The sequence below is a fragment of the Lissotriton helveticus genome, chromosome 6, assembly GCF_964261635.1.
Source record: "Lissotriton helveticus chromosome 6, aLisHel1.1, whole genome shotgun sequence".
NCBI classification, from domain to species: Eukaryota; Metazoa; Chordata; class Amphibia; order Caudata; family Salamandridae; genus Lissotriton; species Lissotriton helveticus.
Window position 1 is genome coordinate 842,440,861 of NC_136067.1, and position 20,070 is coordinate 842,460,930.

The 20,070-nt window shown below is 40.3% G+C and overlaps 1 protein-coding gene across 1 annotated transcript in view; it reads left to right on the forward strand.

Moving 5' to 3' along the window:
* The window catches only part of POPDC3 (popeye domain cAMP effector 3), a 216,680-nt gene extending 203,547 nt beyond the window's left edge, over positions 1 to 13,133 (forward strand). Inside the window, exon 4 of the mRNA XM_078648449.1 lies at positions 10,775 to 13,133. Within this exon, the coding sequence (XP_078504575.1) occupies positions 10,775 to 11,065 (291 nt within the window). The 3' untranslated portion in view covers positions 11,066 to 13,133. The remainder of the gene's footprint in view (positions 1 to 10,774) is intronic.
* The last annotated feature ends 6,937 nt before the right edge of the window (positions 13,134 to 20,070 follow it).

Genomic DNA, 20,070 nt, shown 5'->3' on the forward strand with positions numbered 1-20,070 from the left:
ACTATTAAAGGTATGGTTTCTGGATCAGCCAAGAGTCCTGTGGGGGATCCTCTAGCCACCTTTGATGTGTTGAAGACCCAGGACCAGGCGGGGTAGGAGGAACTAGTCACCCGATCCTTCATTGAATCGCTCTTCCTATCGCTCAAAGATGACCTACAGTTAGTCAAACAGGACCTGTTGCAAGATATTATAGTACTCACGAGAGATCTAGACTCTGGGGGTGACCGTGTTGTAACCCTGGAAGAACGAGGAAATAGTAGAGCAGAAGAACTGGAGTCCCTGCAGCAGGAGATAATCCGCCTTCAGGATCAACAGCTGTACCTCCAAGCCCATGCAAAAGATTTAGATAATAGATCCCGCCGGAACAACATTCGTATAAGAGGAGTGGCGACAAAAGCAGATGGTGAGGACATCTTTGTATTTGTTAGAGACCTCTTCGGCTATATTATAGGGGCAGACCCAGACACTGCTATCAAAATAGATCATGCCCACAGAGTTGGGAGACCGCACCCAGATGGTACTCCCCTGGCAGACATATTAGTGTGCCTCCCTGACTTTCAGGTTAAAGAGGAAATTCTCCATAAAGGGCAGGAGAAACACTCTCTCAGCTTCAGGAACCCGAGGCCAACACTGTTTCAAGACCTTTCAGCAATCACACTACAGTGAAGACGTGAGCTCACACCGGCCATATACTCTAGAGTCTATGGAATAAACGGGTGACCTAATCCTGGGGTCACCCCGTTCACATTATTTTCCGCCTAGAGGGGAAACTCTTCCGGATGCGGTCTTTGACTGAAACATGCCAAATTCTTGCCATTGACCCACAGCCCGAAGATCGCCATCCTACCAATGTTCAAGAAGATGAAGATCCCAGGGAAGAAGCTGAGGGTGGGAAGGGTGTTAAGTGCCAAGACTATGCTGTGATAGCAGATAGTCAGAAGTTGGTATTGCAATTGATCCTTGAGATCCTGGCACAGACAAATATTCCGTAGAGAAGGAGGCAACTAACTCATTGCAGGTTGGCTGGGCGGGGCAGGATCTGTGACTTTGGCCACATTTGGACCCTCTATTTATGACTCTCAGACCTGAGAGAAAGTCGAACCATTTTGGGATGAATTTTCTACATGTTTTCACTTACTAATTGTTTAGAGATGGGGTGTTTCAGTTGGGGTTCTTATATATTTTCGCTAAGGTTATACCACATTACTTAGATGGTACCGATAAGGGTTACCATTTCAGAAGCTGATCTGCATATCCGCCTCTTGCTTTCACATTAACTAGCATCACACTCTCCGCATAGTCCAAATGTCAGCTGCTACTATTAAGGTAATCACCATCAATGTGAAGGGCCTCAACAATCCAATTGAAAGTAAACCAGTCCTTTCATAGCTAGAGAACTCATGAGCTGACATGCCTACTCCAGGAAACACACATCCTCCCTGGAGATTGTCATTGCCTACGTTCTCGAGTGTTCCCTCACCAGTTCTTTTCCTCCACTTCCACAATGAAGGGGAAATTAGGGCACAAAGGGGGAGAATTCAATGGCAGACTCCTCACCTACCAGTTCACAGTAGAAGATTGACCCTTCATTATTGGGTTTATATATACACTGAATGAGGGACCAGAGGCCTTCCTCTGTACAGCACTGGGCGATGCACTCGCAACCGAGGAGAGAGGGGTGTTGATCGGGGTGGCCTAAACTTGGTCTTAGACACTGACATGGATAGATCCGCGCAGAGGCATGATCATACCGGGGCACTTTCTAGGAGGAAGCTAGAGTGGATGAGAGATCTAGGAATCCGAGACCTGTGGAGAGATTCCCACCCTAACATATGCGCTACACTTTTTACTCCCATAAACACAAGACATATGCAAGATTAGACAACCTTCAAGCACAAGGGACATACAGCTCATCCTCACCGAGATCCTTGGCGCTCCCGGATCACTCATCTGTCACCCTTACGCCAGCAAATTGAGTGCACCATGGCAATCATCAGGTATTCAATCCATTCACACTTGCTACAAAGGGCACATCACTAAAGATAACGACATAGCAGATGCCTTTTGGGATTTCTACGCACAATTGTATACTGGCCAATCGCTTGACCCAGCTGATAGCTATGCCTACCTACAATATGCGCACATGTCACGGCTCACACCAGATCAAATGGAGGCTCTAGATGAAGATATTCAGCCGAAAGAGGTTATATCAGCAATCTCTTGATTAAAGACGGCAAAAGCACCAGGACCGGATGGATTCTCCTCTATATTTTACAAAACTTTTTGGCACATTCTGGCCCCCATTCTCACTAGACTATTTAATTATTTCACTACCCCCAGCAGAATACCGTCCACAATGCTTACGGCATCTATCGTTGTAATCCCCAAACCCGGCAAAGACAAGCATCAGGGTGGCTCTTATCAGCCAATTTCCTTGCTGAACGTGGACTTCAAATTGTTCAGGGTCATCCTAGCAGGTAGACTAAGCACAAATATGCTCTCGATCGTCGACCCAGACTAGGCTGGGTTCAACCCTTCAGAGACAGGCTGGCAACAACACCAAGCACATATTACACATCATAGAAAAAGCTTTGAGAGCTACACGTGAGTTCTTGCTGCTAGCAATGGACCCAGAGAAGGCCTTTGATAGGGTGCACTAGCCGTTTCTGGAACAGGTCCTTACCCACTTTGGCCTTGGTGAAAAGTTCAGGATGGAAATCCTGAATTGTTATCACTTGCCCACTGCGGTGGTTCTGGTCAACGGTCAAACCTCTGTCCCCTTCACAATTAAAAGAGGCACACGCCGGGGATGCCCATTATCACCTTTATTGTTTGCCCTAAATATGGAGCCACTAGCCCAGAGAATTTGAGATAACCCCCAGATTACAGGGGCAGTCTTTGGGGGCAAGCAACACACCATTAGCTTATTTACTGATGACGTGTTGGTGACATTAGACCATCCAACCTTCGCCTTACTGGCATTCTTGACTGAGCTAGACAACTTTGTCCGGGCCTCCGGATTCCGGGTTAATATGGGAAAGTCACAGGCCCTGAACCTCTCCCTACCTCCAGAGCTGGTGAATCAACTTAAAGCGCAACACCCCATCCAGTGGTTGACTACTACCCTTCCAGACCTGGGATCAGGTTGGGACCTACTCTCCAATTGACTTCCTTGATTAATTATCAATCCCTATTCCACCAGATCAGGAGAGAACTGAGGCAATGGAGACCCCTACAGATATCCTGGCTAGGCCGGGTAGCTGCAATAAAAATGACTATACTCCCTCAGATACTTTACTTTTTCCATACCCTCCTGCTGGCTCCACCAAAGGGAATGCTTACTATACAAACGGAGATACTACTATATGTCTGGATGGGGGAGACTAGGTGTCCCAGATCTGTATTCCTATTACAGGGCCGCCCAAATGAGATATCTAGTGGAATGGTACCAACCGGAATCAGGAGAGCCCTGGCTGTTTCAAGATAGGCCGGTGGCAGGTACGTCCCTTTCGAAAGTTCCATTTCTGCCAGGGGCACAGAGACCTCAAAACTTGTATCACTCCCCAATCACGCGAGCAACAATGGAAGCCTGGGTCAATACTAGCGTCAAATGCAGCCTTACATCCTTCCCCTCCCTTACAACACCACTGTTCGACAACCCAGATTTTACCCCTGGGTTTGACCCTAACGCGTTTAAGGCATGGAGAAAAACAGAGTAGGGCTCAATGAGCCATATGTTTGACGAAGAGGGGATTCTCCTGTTGCACCAAATGTGGGCAGACTTTAACCTCCCTGAGACTGAAATATTTCCCTTTCTGCAACTCCGTCACTGGTTTCTACATTCCAACAATAGGCCCAACATTCATAGACACCTTACGTCATATGAGAAGAGGCTCCTCGCTAAAACCCCAGGGACGCGGTTCACTTCTGAGTTGTATTCCTTTCTGATACAAGGTAATAGCACATATACAAAGCAGGCCAACATAGGTGGGAGCAGGACCTGGGGCGCCAACTAAGTGACCAAGACTGGATGGATAGCTAGTACAGGGCTAGAAACACCGCATGCAACATATCTCTTACGGAAAACCTTTATTAAGGTTGTTTCGTACTGGTACTTTACACCTTCTCAACTACTAAAAATGAATCCCAGCCATAGCGCTGAATGTTGGAGCGGTTGTGTAGCACAAGGCTCCTTGGTACACATTCCTCTGGGACTGCCCACAGCTCATTCCTACTAGACGCAGATAATTTATGGGATTGATTCACATCTTTGCATGCAGATCCCAAGATTCCCCGCCTATATATCGCTAGGCCTACCCAACGCTCTCACATATCCCTTAAAATCCAGACAAGGCAAACAAATAGGCCTGGCTTTAGGATATGCACTACAGAACATATTATCACATTGGGGCACATCGTCTATGGCATATTCTGGGCATGGAGAGACACTCGCAGACCAAGGTGCCTCTTTTGTGAAACTATGGGACCCCTTCTTGTCTATCCTTTCCCAAGATTTCCGAGAACTGACTTGCCCAAAATACCTTTGCATCCTGAGATTGATGGAGACAGATAGTAGCTCCAAGCCAGACACAACCTTGTAATGTGGATTAGCATTTTGCATAATGTACATTAGGAAGGCGAAAATAGTTACGGAGGGACCAATGCTGGGGTTTTTTATTTTTTATTTATACGATAACATGATGTAATGAAACTTGCCCTTGGGTCCTGTGAAGTGTTGTAAAAGTTTTGTCTTCGATATTGCATTTTTCTAAATGTTAATTAAGAGATTTTAACCTAAATTTGAGACCATGGATGCTGAATTAAGCCATTCATAGAATGCTTTACCATGTCTTCATTTTCCTTTTAGAGCATGAAAGTATCATCAAAACACCTCTTTCATAACCAAATATATTTTAGGAAAGGAATCATATCAATGAAACTGTTTCTCTAATTTATCCACATACATAATGGCAAAGCTAGGTGCAAAATAAGCAAAAGTGGAAGTCCGCTTTACTTGTAGATAGCACTCCCGAACTGGATATAATTTTAGTGAGTGCTATCCTAATAAGGAAAAGCAGGAAATCTTAACAGTACAGCATCCAAGCTGTGTTCCCTGACACAAATTCATTCTTTCTGTGGAATATTGGTGTATAAAGAGTCAATATCTAAACACAGTAACAATTCTTGACTTTATCAAAATGCAGATCTTCAATTTGATCGATAAGGTCACTACTAACTCTAATGTAAGTGAGGGGTTAGGAATCTATGTTCTTAATGAAAAACAAATCAGTGTATTTGCCAATAGGTCCACGAGGGAACCACAACCTGAAAAAATTGCTATCTCAGTGGTTGATCAGGATTTTAATGAATTTTGGGAGGGTGTAGAGTACCAGGGCATGTGGGTGTGGATTGTTTAAAAACGAGTTTTTTTTTATTGTTGATGATACCACCTTGTTTAGCCTGGATTGTAAATTCAAGAAGCTCTTTCTTCAAATTGTGTAACATATTCTTCACAAGCTTATAGCTATGAGTTTGATTGCATTGGTGTCTAATTATTTCCCTCTTATGTTTTACAGTGTCCTGTAATAGTGTCACTGTCCCTTATTGAGTGCTTTTATAATGATGTTGATATTGTTTTTGGGGAGTGTTCTCTCTTGTTTACTAATGTTGTAAGATATAGTTAATCTCATTTTTTTTGTTTGCTCTATTTCTTTTGCATTAAAAGCACACATAGGTACAGCTGTTGCATAAGAAACAGTTGTATACTGGGATAAGTTATATACACACTACAACATACAGTCACATGGAATAAAGTACAGATTAATACAATTCATGTCATACTTTCTTTTTCGAAATTTTCCTTCATAAAATGAGATTTTTAAATGTCAAATATTTTGCTTGCATAAGAATGATTACAAGGTGAAATGTGGACGGGGGCCTAAGTCCTGTGTCCTGATCACAGGTGGTACTACCTCTACCTGCATAAAAATTTTGGATATGATTTTGCTGAAACAAAACCTATATTTTTCTTGCAAATTGAAAACATCAAATTTAATTTGCTAGAAAAGATAACCCTTTCCTAAAGATAAAAATCTACACTGATGAAAAATATGTTTAGAAAATTAAGGATAAAATTTGTTTCATCTGTATTTCCTATCGTCATTGCGGCAATCATGGGGATTTGTTTTTCTGCTGCTATATTCCAAGGGATTAGAATTAACTTCGGAGAAAGTAAGACATCTCTTTTGTTTGGATCTGCGCCAAATGTGGGCTGTACTCAATTGCTGGTTATGCTGACTAGTTTGGGAATAAATTACTCAAGAAGATGTGAGTGAATATGTTCTTTACTATAGTTTTTTTCCGATATGTTTTTTTCTTCTGCTCAAGTGATCAACAGTTTGGTCCCCTTGAAGGTCACTGTGATCAGACATTAAAATTTCCAGAATACTGACCGCCCTTTCGGGCCTTGATGTCAGCATTATTTATTTCTGATATTATTACTTGTCATAGTCTAGGTTTGTTCCCTAAAGTTATTTGCGTTATGGGTGGCTTCAGCATTTTGATTATTTACATTACCAATTTTTTATTTTTTTTATTTATTTGTGCCCTTTGTAGGTGAGAGTACATTTATAGAGCACTAATCTACCCTTTCTAGGTTTTAATATTAGCTTACTTACCAAGTGATATTACTGGGCTCCAAGTTTATCCTGCCTGGAAGTTATTTTTGAAACTGTACATTTACATCCAGAATGCTAACCCCTCACTCAAATGTCCACCAAATGTTTGGGTCCATCACTATGCCCACTCACTTGCCATTTCAGCAAGGCTCTGATGCTCAGACCACATTTTTATAGTTCCAAACTGCAGAGGCAATGCCGACTCGCGCAGTCTTTTTAAACTGCCTAAATGATGTAGGATCAGTAATCACACTTTCTATTAGTAATTAAGAATGTGCCAGCAGTCCTTTTTATCTAGTATACTTAATTCTTTTTACCCTTGATCTCTACAGTTACATTGCTTATCTAGACCACACATTGGCAATTGACTCAGCACATTTTGTGAAACATTTACAGCCAGATTCATCAAACAAAAATCCGCTCGCAAAGGGCCAGTTTCTGATAATCTGGCCCTTTGCTAGCAGTATTTTTGCATTTGGGATGCATCATCCCAAATGCAAAATTGCAATTCTAGAAAATTGTGATTATTTGCATTTAAGGAATCTCAATTTGAGGTTCCTTAAATGCAATGAATGTAAGTGTTTAAAATTGCGAATTCGCAATCTGGGGCCGCTATTTACCACGAAGTCTAACTACATGGTAAATAGCAAAAACTTAGAAAAATGCACTTTAGTGCATTTTTCTAAGTTGTATGTTACACACACACAAGTCCTTGGGACATGTGTGTGCGCAACACCCGTGTACATTACCATTTCAGGGGTGCAACAGGGTGTCCTTTGGACACCCTGGCACCCTTGAAATTGCTTCCTTATTTGCGATTCGCTAATTGCTAATCGCAAATAAGGAATGACTCCCCTTTCATTCCTATGGGCCTAGGAATGAATGTGAAAGCCATTCCTTATTTGCGATTAGCAATTAGCGAATCGCAAATAAGGAAGCAGTAGAAATCGCTAAAAATATTGCGATTTCTACATGCATCGCGTTTTGCGAGTCTTTAATAGCGAATCCTTAAAATTCGCTATTGAGGACTCGCAAAACATGACTTTGATCAATCTGGGGGTTAGTCTCATAAATGTAAGTAATGAGCATTGTGGCTCTCTTTTTGTTGTAGTTTCACCCATCTTTTGTTATCAAGTTGACACCTTTCTTGTAGGTATCTTTCCTCCACCATCATTTAAGAAGGCTCTCACATGTGGGTTGTCTACTTGCATGAGTCTCGCTGAGTTTCAGACATGTATCCTTTTCCTAGGACTATGTGAATGGCTGTCACACTTCTTATCTACACCAAATGGTGTGTGTGTGTATTTCTGCTCATTTCTCACTATATTAGTTTTTTCCGTCTATTGAAATACTGCTTCACTATTTTTTTCCTTTGGAGGGTTGTGCTTAGTCTCCACATTATTCAGTCCTGATTATGGTCTGTAAATTCTCAGCAGAGTTGACACATCATCAACATTAAAACAATAGTATAAATTGCCATTAACTGAACTCAGAAATATCATTGTACATCTACACTGTATATGTCAATAATTTATTGGTCCAATGTTTATTTTGTAGCACATTTGTCATCTGTCACTGGTGATATAACATGAGCGCTGAGCAAGTTTCTTGTTTCTTCAAAAAAATATTAATCCTATTAATCCTATGACATAATATGAATTGATGAGGCAACTTTGTTTGCTCTGAATTTTAAGTTGCTCCTGTTTTTAAAATAAACCACAAATGTAAGAAAGAGCTTCTGAAGCTCCTCTTTAAAGAACATTACATCAAAATACAATAAGTAACATCCCACTTCTGTCCCTAAAACCCAGTTACCTCTTCAATCATTGGAGTACTGTGTCTTTGCCTTTGACCCTTATGTCTGGGTTTGTGCTATGCAAATATCACATATATACATACATTGAACACAAATAGGTATTGATACATAAGGGTTCGGAGTGATTTTAAAAAATGGATGGTTCTTAAATGAGAAATATTTTGAGATCCCCATTTATAGATCTTCAATTGCCTGGCAGTGATCTGTTTATTGAAAGTGCATCGACAGGCGACATTTGAATGTTGAGCAGCTTGCCTTGATGTTGTAGCCCACTCAGCATTATTTTTTATTTGTGAGGAAAAGATCCCGAAACTAAGATATCTTCCCGTGCTTCAGGGACATTCTTCTATTTTCCTACCCAGCACTACCATGCTTCACATGGCGGTCCAGGGTAAGACAAATCAATGGTGGAAGCTCAACACTACATAGGCTGGCAGATCCACTAAAGTGACCTGGTGGCCCAATGGAAATCAAACATCTGACAGCAGAGCCAGCTGAGGCTCCATTATCACAAACATGGTGGCTTCCCCACCCCAGAATGAGGCAGAAGGACCACAGATTTTTCCGGGAAGGTGCCCCACCAATTTCAGGTCGGGAAGCCAGAAGCATCCTTTTTGTATTTCTATCCTCCATCTCACAAAGTTAAATACGTTAAAAAAATAATTTCCAGATAGATTCAGCGTAACACAAATCTAAATGTACACTAATGTAACATATGGTATGCCCTTTTTTTATTGTCATACCGGTTATGATTCAAAAACTAGATCTTGGAGTTTACTTCTTTGTTCACACTAAGGAGCTCCTGAAAGAAGTTGCGAATTAGAAGATGTTTACAGAAATATTGTTTAACTTAACATAATAGGTACTGAATATCATCTACAAAAATATCATCTAATAATATTTAGGATACAATATTGATTTAAGAAATCATTCTGAAAATTATATTTTGATACAACATCTCAGAGAACTTCGTTTTCGGCAATGGAAAAACCCTGCAGAATAGTTTTGTGTTTCAAATATTTGTTTTGTTAGTGTTGTAATTAGAAAATACATTGTAAGATTCAAGACATCTCATAATAAGAAATGTACGTTTTTGATTTTTTTTAAATAACCAGTTTATGTTTGAAACAACTGCTAATATGGGGGTTGTACGATGCGAACAGAAAAAGGGATCTTTTACAATATTTAAAACATATATGTAAATGTGTATGCTTTTTGGTTGTGCTGCTAGAAAAAGGCACATTCTTTCTTTGTGAATATATCCCTAAACCTGTATCTACCAGAAGAAATGTGATATTGAAGGGAACTAGGCATTCATATGAAAGTGTAAAAGTATTAAACACCTTTCAGTGCAACAGAGGATGGGTAACACTGAAACAGGTACATTAATCATTAGATTAAAAAGTGTTTCTCCAAAGAAAGAATGGTGAACATCTGAGTTGATCTTCATTTGTAAGATGGTGATGTAAACAGTCATCCTTGAATTAAAAGTTGATGGAATAATAATAGATTTGGTCCCCAATTACAAGTTTGGTGTACTTAGGTGTGGGGATGCCGATTGGCCAGAAGTCACGTGCTGGACGGTATACCTGCACTTAACTATGCCTATTACAAGTAACTCCTCAATGAAATAAGGGACAACCGTGACCATGTGTTCCCTGTGGATTTTACACGGAGTAAAGTGCTGTTGTAGTGGCGGAGGAGAAGGTAGGATGTGACCTGGCATGGGGAGCACTAAATGCTCCGCCATGCCTTATAGAGTTGGGCAGGTACCTGGGCCGGACTGCACTTGCAGTCAAATCTCAAAGTGAATTTAACAACTGGTAAAATCATGTCCAATTTTTCTGCACCTGGGGTGATTTTACTAACCACCCTGCTCGTAATCAGGGTCTTGTTGCTGAAATGGCACATTCTGTCTCACACAGATGCTCCATATCCCTTCCAATGTGCGACCCACAAATCCTGCATGGTGAAGGAAGTAATTGTGGTAGGCAAGAGGAAACAACGAAAAAGGATTAAATATGTTTAGAAAGTGAAATAAGCCAGCAATTTCAGTGAGAAACCAGAAATACATTAAGATACAATCTATTAGAGGTTTGCAGCTGGTACCATAACATCAAGCACTGTAAATACCCATTTTCAATATTTCAATGTTTCAAACACATCTTGATTTCTTCAATTCTTAAATTTCGTAGAGCATATATGAACTTTTAAAACTATCATTCTTAACCATGTGGCACTGCATTAGAAATAATTCCATGTCTAATACCCTGTTTTGCAGGTGACCCTCATAGCAGATACAGACTGTCGATATATTGCATGGAGGAGAAAGAAACTGTACTTGCTCTTTGCAAAACACCGCTACATTTCACGGCTCTTTTCGATTTTGATCAGAAGTGACATTGCAGACAAACTTTATGCCTTGAATGACAAGGTTCACGTGGGGAAGGGACTACGATTCGACATCAGGTTACCCAACTTCTACCATGTAGCAGTACCGGATTCGACTGATCATCACTTAAAAGAAAAATTGCACAACAGTTCACCAAGGCAAAGCACACCCCTTCTTTGAACTGCTGCTCTTCACTTCTGCCACCATTAATCCCAGCTTTTAATGGGAAACCTGAACAATCAGCATCATTGGATAATTCATTCAGGGTGAACACAATGCTGAATTGAAGTGTTATTTGTCATATTCCTGTTTGGGATATGCTTGAACGTACTGTAAAATTAATTTACTTTTCATTCTCTCTGCTGTTTACCTTCTGAGATAGCGTAGCAATTGAGTAAGATTATTGATTTTAAATTTCAGGATTTCAGGGTTCATCCCTGATAGATATTCATGAAAAATAATGAGTTGATACAAAGTTAATGTTAAGGTTATGTTTACTGGGATTGGAAAAATACATGGATTTTTATTATTCTGAAGTTCTGAGTGAAGTAATGCTGGGTACAGGAAGTCTTAACCTCACAAACATTGGCAGATGGTGCTCATCCCAGCCATCAGTGCCCCTTTCTGCACATTTCATTAACGGGAGAGTTTGAGACAGTTATTGAATGCATATTATTATACAGTTCCTTAAAGAATTTCTCTGTGACTTTGTCATGGCTAAAATAAGGAAGGAATTGGTTATTTTTGCTACCACCTTTCTACATTGTGTAGCCTTTTCACGGGTATGGCAGATTTTATTGTTTGCACCGAGAGAATACCGAGCAATTAAGGTGATGAAGTATCATCTGTTTGAATATTTTTGATTGCCTCATTTTCATCACATTGACAACTGAAAAAGTATGGACTATTATTAAGAAGCCAATTCATTGTGTACTTTTGTCACACAAAGTTTTGTAAACAGTTGCCAGTAGTGGTACATTGTTAACACGTTAAATATTTATTTTGGTATAGCAAGCTCAATTTTTGGTAGACCAATGACAGGAAGAGACATTCAATGTCAGGGTCTTTTTTTGTTTTTCTGAGAGGCTTATTCAGTTCAGATTTGAAGTCATTGTGCCTGGTAATCCATCTTCAACTACTGAAAAATAAGTGGCTAAGACAAATTCATGAATTTGCTGCATCCAAATACCTGACAGAGATAGCACTTACCAACTCTATTTCTCCTTTTCAAGACAATCGAAGCTGAGTTTTGAGACGTTACACTAACTTAGAAGCACGGTTGAGGACTGCATTACAGCTGAACCGCTTCATTCATCTTCATGTAATTTTGCATTAACTAAAAGGCTCGGCTTATGTGCCTAAAAGTCATGGCATGGTACCATACCAGTTTGATGGGTTCTCGCTTTTACAAGTAAAATGTAGCCCCTAGAAAGATTTAGATGCTAAGGGGAAACAAACTCATAATATGTGAATGGTGAGCCTATTTGAAATCATCCAATCAGAAATCATCATTCAGAACATCTCTTCACATTTATTGCTGGACAGAATAGTACACGGAGGTTTGTTTTAAGAGTTTGCCCTCATTTTATCAATGCATTTTGTTTTAAACAGGTTATTTCAAGGGTGTGTGCATTATTTTGCATCTGGTGATCACCTGAAATTGCAAAGATATTACATAGAAAGATAGATGCAACAAACAGAACACAATGAACATCAAATACAGGAATTTGCAGAAATAGTATGTGCATACTGCCAAGTATTACCTACTGTATTTACTACATTTTATGATATTTAATTGTTTTTGAGGTAAAATCTATTTTTCTGATGTGCATCAGTTGGGCTTTGAAAATAGTACGCTCTCATCCGACTTCAAACAAAAATCTAATGAAAGGTACTTATTCTGCAGTAGTAAATACATCCTGAAATACAATATATTTTTCAACGTGTTTGCCAAACCAAGGTTTTAAAATCATACATTTCAGTCTTAACATTATTTTAACATTATACCAATGACTTTATGCGAAACCTAGTGCTTTGTGTTCATTTTAACATCTTTGATTTGTAGCAAAAAAATGTGTTGTTCTTTCCTCTAGAGGAGGAATGAGTTTGATAAATTGCATAAGGATAAACCATTCATATCAATAAAGTGAATTCGAAATGTCAACTCTTATTCTTCATTGTATTTTATGATCCATCCCCTTTTGATAAGCTGTTTTTGCATCATGTTAATAAAACCGTAGCACTATCACATTCGAGCTTTTGTGTTATTTTGCATTTTTATCATACTAGCTCAATCAAGAATACAAATCTTAAACATTTCTGTCATAATGCGCATCTTTATCCAGGAATGTATTGACTTTTTCATTGTTTAGAAAAGAAACTGCTTCGGGAAAAAAGTGTCTGAAAAGGTTGTCATAATAATTTATCATAAACTATGCGATAATAGAATGACAGCTTTATTAATGTGTTGTAGCCTTTTCCTTTTTCAGAATGTAATTGTTAGTGGACATATCTTAAGGGGAATGGAGGAATTTGAGTAGGAAGATTTTCAGTGAGGATCACTTACATGAACAAGCCATTGTTGTCACGTTCCATTGGCTTGCCACTTTGCTGCTTGCTTCTGGTGGTTGTTGGTCCAATGCCAAGCAGTGCATCACATAAAGCAATGCCACCTTTGCATATAGAGATTATTATTGTTGTTTTTTGTCACCTACAATGATGATTAAAAAAGTATAAATTGTGTCAATGTGGTTGAAATGTGAAAAGGCTGAATGGTTGTTATTTTTTAACATGTTTTCAAATGAGCTTTTCAGAGGGAACATTTATTGCGATTTGGCCCAACTTTTCGTATGTTTTTTATTTGTTTGTCGTGACTTAGTATGCACTTTAAAGCACTTGGTGCTACAAAAATGCATTGGAACTATATAGCTTGCCTTTTCTTTCTCCCCTCAGTAGAAGATTATGACTAGTAATTGTGTGCTGAGGACAGTAGATAATGCCACCAATCACCCTCGTTTATCAGACCTTGTATATTTGTGGGACATGGTTCTGCTAGATTTGAAAAGGGAATGTGACCGGTTGGTGATGACAAGTTAGAAGGAGTACTATTGCCTGCACTCCTTTTGATTACACTTAAGGGCTGCAGAGAAACATAATAGATATCTAGACTTCCTTTTATCACCCTTGTTTTGATGTCCATTTAGGAGGACCTGAGAAAGGCACATTTTCATTCTGCAAGTGAGCACTTGAATCGCACCTCAGCTTCCACAGTTTATCTTCTGTGCTTGGGATTTCCATCACTGTGCCATTTTAGCCTTTAGGATCATCCTCCATTCACACATCTTCCACAAAAGTCACCCACCCCTTCTGGTTAATTATCAAAGTATATGTATTAATCAATTTCCATTATATATATATATATATATATATAAGCATTAACATGTCTTGAAAGGCATGCTAGGCATGCACAAGAGCAAAGCCACACCAGTATGGAATGTTTTTTAAAGACAAGGACTAACATGATTGCAGACCACCAGCTATATTCTTAAAGTCACTTTCTATCTCCAAAATCTAAACGATCCTCAAAAATGTAATTGTAGTCGAATCCTTTTTTCAAGTGTACACCTTAATCAGATATTCTGTTTGGTTTTACTGAATAATCTATTACATTTTGGGTGAACGGTTGTGGTGGTTCATGCTGCTGTTGGACATCCCTGCGAAACACACCATCACAATCTGGATGGATGCTTGTTTATGAGGGTGTGCCTCCAATTGGCCGAAAGAGACTGGTTATATTTGCAAAGCGTATATCAGCTGGGAAAGAACAATATTCTGTCTCGAACGTTGACCCAAATGCCCCAGTGAATAAAGCCAGCTATACTTTTGAGATGTCCAGGTACCCATAATACCCCAAAAGATACTTTCCCAAAATACAGCACAATATTTGGATGTAACATTTTTTTCTAAAAAGATGGACTGTGTTAATGGGTGCACGCTGGCGGTATGAAGGACCATGCAAGTGGTAATTGAATCTTGCTCTTCCATGACTTGCAAGCACTTCTTGAACCTGCACAATGTGTTTCTCTCCAGACTGAACCTTTGGTCTGTGATGGTATAAATGCGATCATGCTTTGGTATAAGAGAAGCATTGAGATGTAATATTACAGCTGGAGACAAAATCATGCTAAGGGTAAGTTTGAGTTGCAGTGATCTGGACTAGTAAACCTAAGGGCTTAACCCAGGCTTGCAATGCATGAAAGTAGTACATAGGAGCACGCACCTAGCCGCAGAGTTTTGTCCCTTTTCGGACTTAAATTGTATCCATTTGTTTTAATACCAGCTCTCTGCTCTTACGGTCTTCTCCTGAACTGGACATCAAGTACCCTACAGTAAGAAGGTCCATTTGTTCAGGGTCTAAAGTAAGACTTTTCCCTTCTCCTCAGAGGGCACAGGTATCTTTAGAAAAACTTAGCAGCAGCAAATTACTGGTTCAGGCCCACTAAGGGACTGAGGTCTTAGTACGGGGTCCATTACATTTCGCCAGTGCTACCTGTTGGTCAAAACTTCTTAGGCAGCGCAACCTTAAAATATTCGAAGACATCAACATGCAACAAGTTTAACAAAGCTTACTTTTACAACTGCAACATATTGTGCCCCGAAAAACACCAACTCAGCAGAACCGTGTATCAGCTTTGTTTTTTCTCCCTCTGTGCTCATGCATTAGGCACACACATCTGGTGGGCTGGTTAGCTGCATTCATGTCCCCATATAGCTAAAAATGTTATTCAGTCGTTTATTTGTCAGCTCAAATCTTTTTCAGTAGTTTATTTGAGAGTTTTAATTCATTAAATTCATCAACATACATTAAAAAGCATAGCAATGGAAACAATAAATTAAACACCCTTAGATACAAATTTCAGCAGTAATCCCTCCATATCTTAGATACAAACTAGCAACTTGGCCAGACAAGCAGGCAAACAAATAAAGTGACTAATGCAGATGTTAATATGAAAAGTGCAGATCAATCTTAGCACTGGGCTATATAGATGTTATAAACCAAGCCGCTTGGAGAAATTTAGACACAGCCATATGCTTAGTATCTGTTTTATAGGTCCTCGACGCTTCCCAGAAATGCATAATCCCCAGGGTTAAACAGAGTGGTTTGATCCACTTTAGGCAAAGTTGTTTATATGCAGGGCAAAAAAGTACATGCTCAACATTTTTATAGCTACTGTCACATGCAGGGCACATACCAGAATCAGACCTACAATCTGACCAGATGCTCATAAAAGATGCCAGTGGGAGAGTGCCCAGCCTTAATTGTACATAATATTTCCTGCAGAGCGGAGTTTGGAGGTAGTCTAGAAATTCCTCGAATATATAGTCAGACTTTATATTTAGAAAAGAGTTTGTTAAGCTCCCCAGCAAAGATGAATTCATTCTTTTTTTGGACGTAGTGAAAAAAACTCTTTTTTACTGTAGAAGATGCATTGGACGCAATAGAAGCTGCATTTGACCATAATCCTCTCCACCCCAAGTTAGCTAATGGCTCTTTGATATACCTCAGCCACGGGATGTTTGATGCATGTGGTCTACTAATAACATAATGCAACCCTTATCTAAAGTTGTCTAGTTCTTTAGTAAAACTGACTGTGACGCAATATAAAATTATTGGTTGCAATGCCACTAAGTGCAGGGACAAGGGGGGAGTGCTCTGTGGTAGCCTTAACAATGATCTTATAAAAGCATTCTGGGTACAAGGTCTTCAACATGGTTGTACGACAGAGGCACGCATGGCTGAACCACGCATGCTTCTATAACGCGGTCCCAATCATGAATGCGTTTTAACCGAAACATTCCTTTACCATGCATGACTTTACCACAAAATTTTGTTTTGAAGGCATGATTGGTAAAGGGATATGAATGGTAAAGATCACCACTACCCCGCCCCCCCTGCTATAAGCCCTAAAATTCTATCCCCCTTCCTGGCCCCCCACCCTGAGTCCTAAAACGTACCCTGCCCTTAAAACTACCCATTCCCCTCCCCTCAATCTAAGTCCTACAATCCTCCCCCCTGAGCCCTAAAACTTTCCTGAGCGTTGCCCTTAAACTACCCCACTGCTTCCCCCGACCTGAGGCCTAAAACCCTGCCACTCTTTAAATAAAACTACAGCGCCCCTAGCCCTGAACTCCAAAACAGACCCCACCCCTAAAAACTGCCCCAAACCCAGCTCTTAAACTACTCCAACCCCGACCCCCCTGACATGAGCTGAAAAACCTGTCCCCTTTTAAAAAGACTGCCTTTCCCCGCCCTGAACCCTAAAACTGACCCAACCTCTTCAAAATACACCCCTAAATCCGGTCCCAGCCTTTAAAACTACTACCCCAACCCTGAGCCCTAACACCTACCCTCACCCCTAAAAATTACCATCTCCCCAAACCTGGCCTTAGCCCCACTTCCCTGTCCGTGTCCAGAGGTTCCTGTTCAAACGCTTCCTCTTCCTCTCCCCGTCCATACGAACATTAGACCGCAAATGCGTGGTTAAGGCAGATGAAAGTTCAGGCAAGCATTTATGCTTGTGGGGAAATGGCACACGTGGCTCGGCCCGCTTTGTATTGGTGGTTCCCCTTCAACATCACAGTGGCCACACACTAATGCTCCATAAATTGCAGCGTTAACAGTTTGTGACCATAAATCTCCAATTCGGCGGAAATTAGATTTCTCGTAACCCCCCCTAAAAATGTAACTATGGCAGACACTCTATGCTTTTGCAATAATTGCTCATTACGATTTGCTCACCTCATCTATCAGAGTCAGACAACCTAATGCCTAAATAATGAACGTCCTTTGCTCTTTCCAGGGCAGTAGCACACAGAGTTATTCTGCACTTAGCCAACATTATTTGTTATCCCTGCAAATGTGGGTGAATCATTCTCACAGTTAGACGAAAAAAATTGGCAGCCATTTATAAAGGAAAGAAATAATATTGGTGCTAACACATAACCCTGGCAAGCTCCTTTCTTATTTCAAATTTCCCTGTGGGTTCCCTATTATCGCCATTGCCTTCCTAAACAAAGTTGTCTGAGTGTAAGCGCCAAATATGATAATGGCTAGCACATCAGGTGGAATTCCCAGAACTAGGACTTGCCATAACTTGTCCCCTGGGACCATATCAAATGCTGAAAGCAATGTACAAACTACCAGCACTCATATTCACGATCTTCCACCTAATCAATAAGAATAGGACAGCCTGTCTACTGTGCTTATTTTGGATCTAAAACCAGCTTGGAATTGGCTTAGTATACAATTTCCTATCATCCAAGTGGTGAGTTTATCTAATATCTACTTGCAGAATATTTTTGCAGATTATCAATTAGGCTTATAAATGCCTGGTTCTATGCGAGATCCCTTTTTAAATATGGGTATGGTCCACACACTTTAACTTATCTGTATTTGGACCTTCCTGCAAGATTGCATTACATATGGCATTTATATATGGTATCCATATGTCAAGGTTAGATTGAAAAAGATCAACTGGAACTTTATCAAGGCTGGGGGCGTTCCCTGGTTTCTGAGCTTCAAGAGCTGCTGCAGTGTCAGCCATGGAAAAGATAAGTATGAAGCGTTAGAAACGAACATTGAGGTCTCTGCCTACTATAATTGCACACTTTTTGTTGCATGATTTTAACAAGCGATCCAGGTGTCATAAAGTAGGAGATACTGTAGAGTTGTTAGTTGATCTATTTTTATATATTAAACAACAATATACCTTTGCCATCACATAAAGATAACTTTACGATAAGTATATCCTAGCATGGGCTAGAAATATCCTTTATTGTACACTGGAGAGACGTTTCTACCCATGTACATAGACCACTGGCTACCTGGTGGCCTGCCAAAGAGTTTCTAGCCACAATGTAAAATCTTCTAAAGCCACCTCTAAATACCCAAGTAGTCATCCAAGTCTCTTGTAGCAAACAAACATCAAAGGCATCAATGAAAGTGCCCAAATCGCTATTCAAAAATGTAGATTCTAAACCTGTAATTATCCAGGAGACAACCGAAAAGTTTTCTGAATTGAATACTTCTGGTTCCTTTGAGGCTTCTGAAGCACACATCGTAGAATCAAGAGGAAGAGGTGTAGCGCAGCGGCCAGGGCAGCTGACTCTGCAACCCGAGTGCTCATGGTTCAATCCCTGGGGACGGATGAGCTCAACACCGTGTGACTCTGGGCAATAGATCATTTAATCTTCCTGACGGCCCCCAGTGCCTTGACACCCTCGGTTACTTGTTCGCACTTTGCAAATACTAGACATTTAATAGACATTCTTCTAAAGTTCCAGTACAGTGAAATGAGGTAAAAGCAACATGCTTGTTTAAGGCTGGTAGCTCATTTGTATATATATTATTGGAAACAAGGATTGCGTTCTCAAGTCCAAAATTTTAATTCACACAAGGAGCTGATTCCCAATTAAAAACCATCTTACAAAGAGTCTCAGTTGTTAAAGACTGGAATTTTTTTGATGTTTTCCCATTTGACGAGTGTTACTGGGAGCTAGATGGCTAGTCAATAGGGTTAATAGTGGATGCTTCAACTATCCTTTTTGTCTCAAGAGTAGATATTTACATTGGGCGTTCTCAAGTAAAATCTGCATGAGGCATTGGTTTGAATTGAATTTCCGTGGATAACAGTGGATCATATCTAAGGCCAAGTGATAAAAGTCCTGTTGCTAAAGCTGTAATTTTAATATAGTCGCCATTACCGCTCGGATGGAGATAGCGCCTTATGCCCATTTTGTCATTGCAAATAATGGAATAGCAGTGCCACACATCTAATCCAATGGATTATTTTACTTGTTAAGGATTCTGTATCTTAATGGGTATCTTGTTTCAATTCCAATTTAGGGACTTTGACTATGAAAATTTCTCTCATCAGAGACCCGTGCATATATACAGAGGGGGTCTTGGTTCCTTTTGAAACATTGGTTGCAGACAAGGGCCTTCCGGCAGGGCTGTTCCTCCTACATGCAACAATGGTGCACACGCTAAAGCGGGCCTGGGGCGACCTCTCCGGAGAGTTGCCGACGCATTTACTGGTGCAATACTTGCATGTAATGGGAAATGGCTCCCATGTGGTTCATTGGCTACCATAGGCACTCCTTACCCATACGCAGTGCCCCTCTCA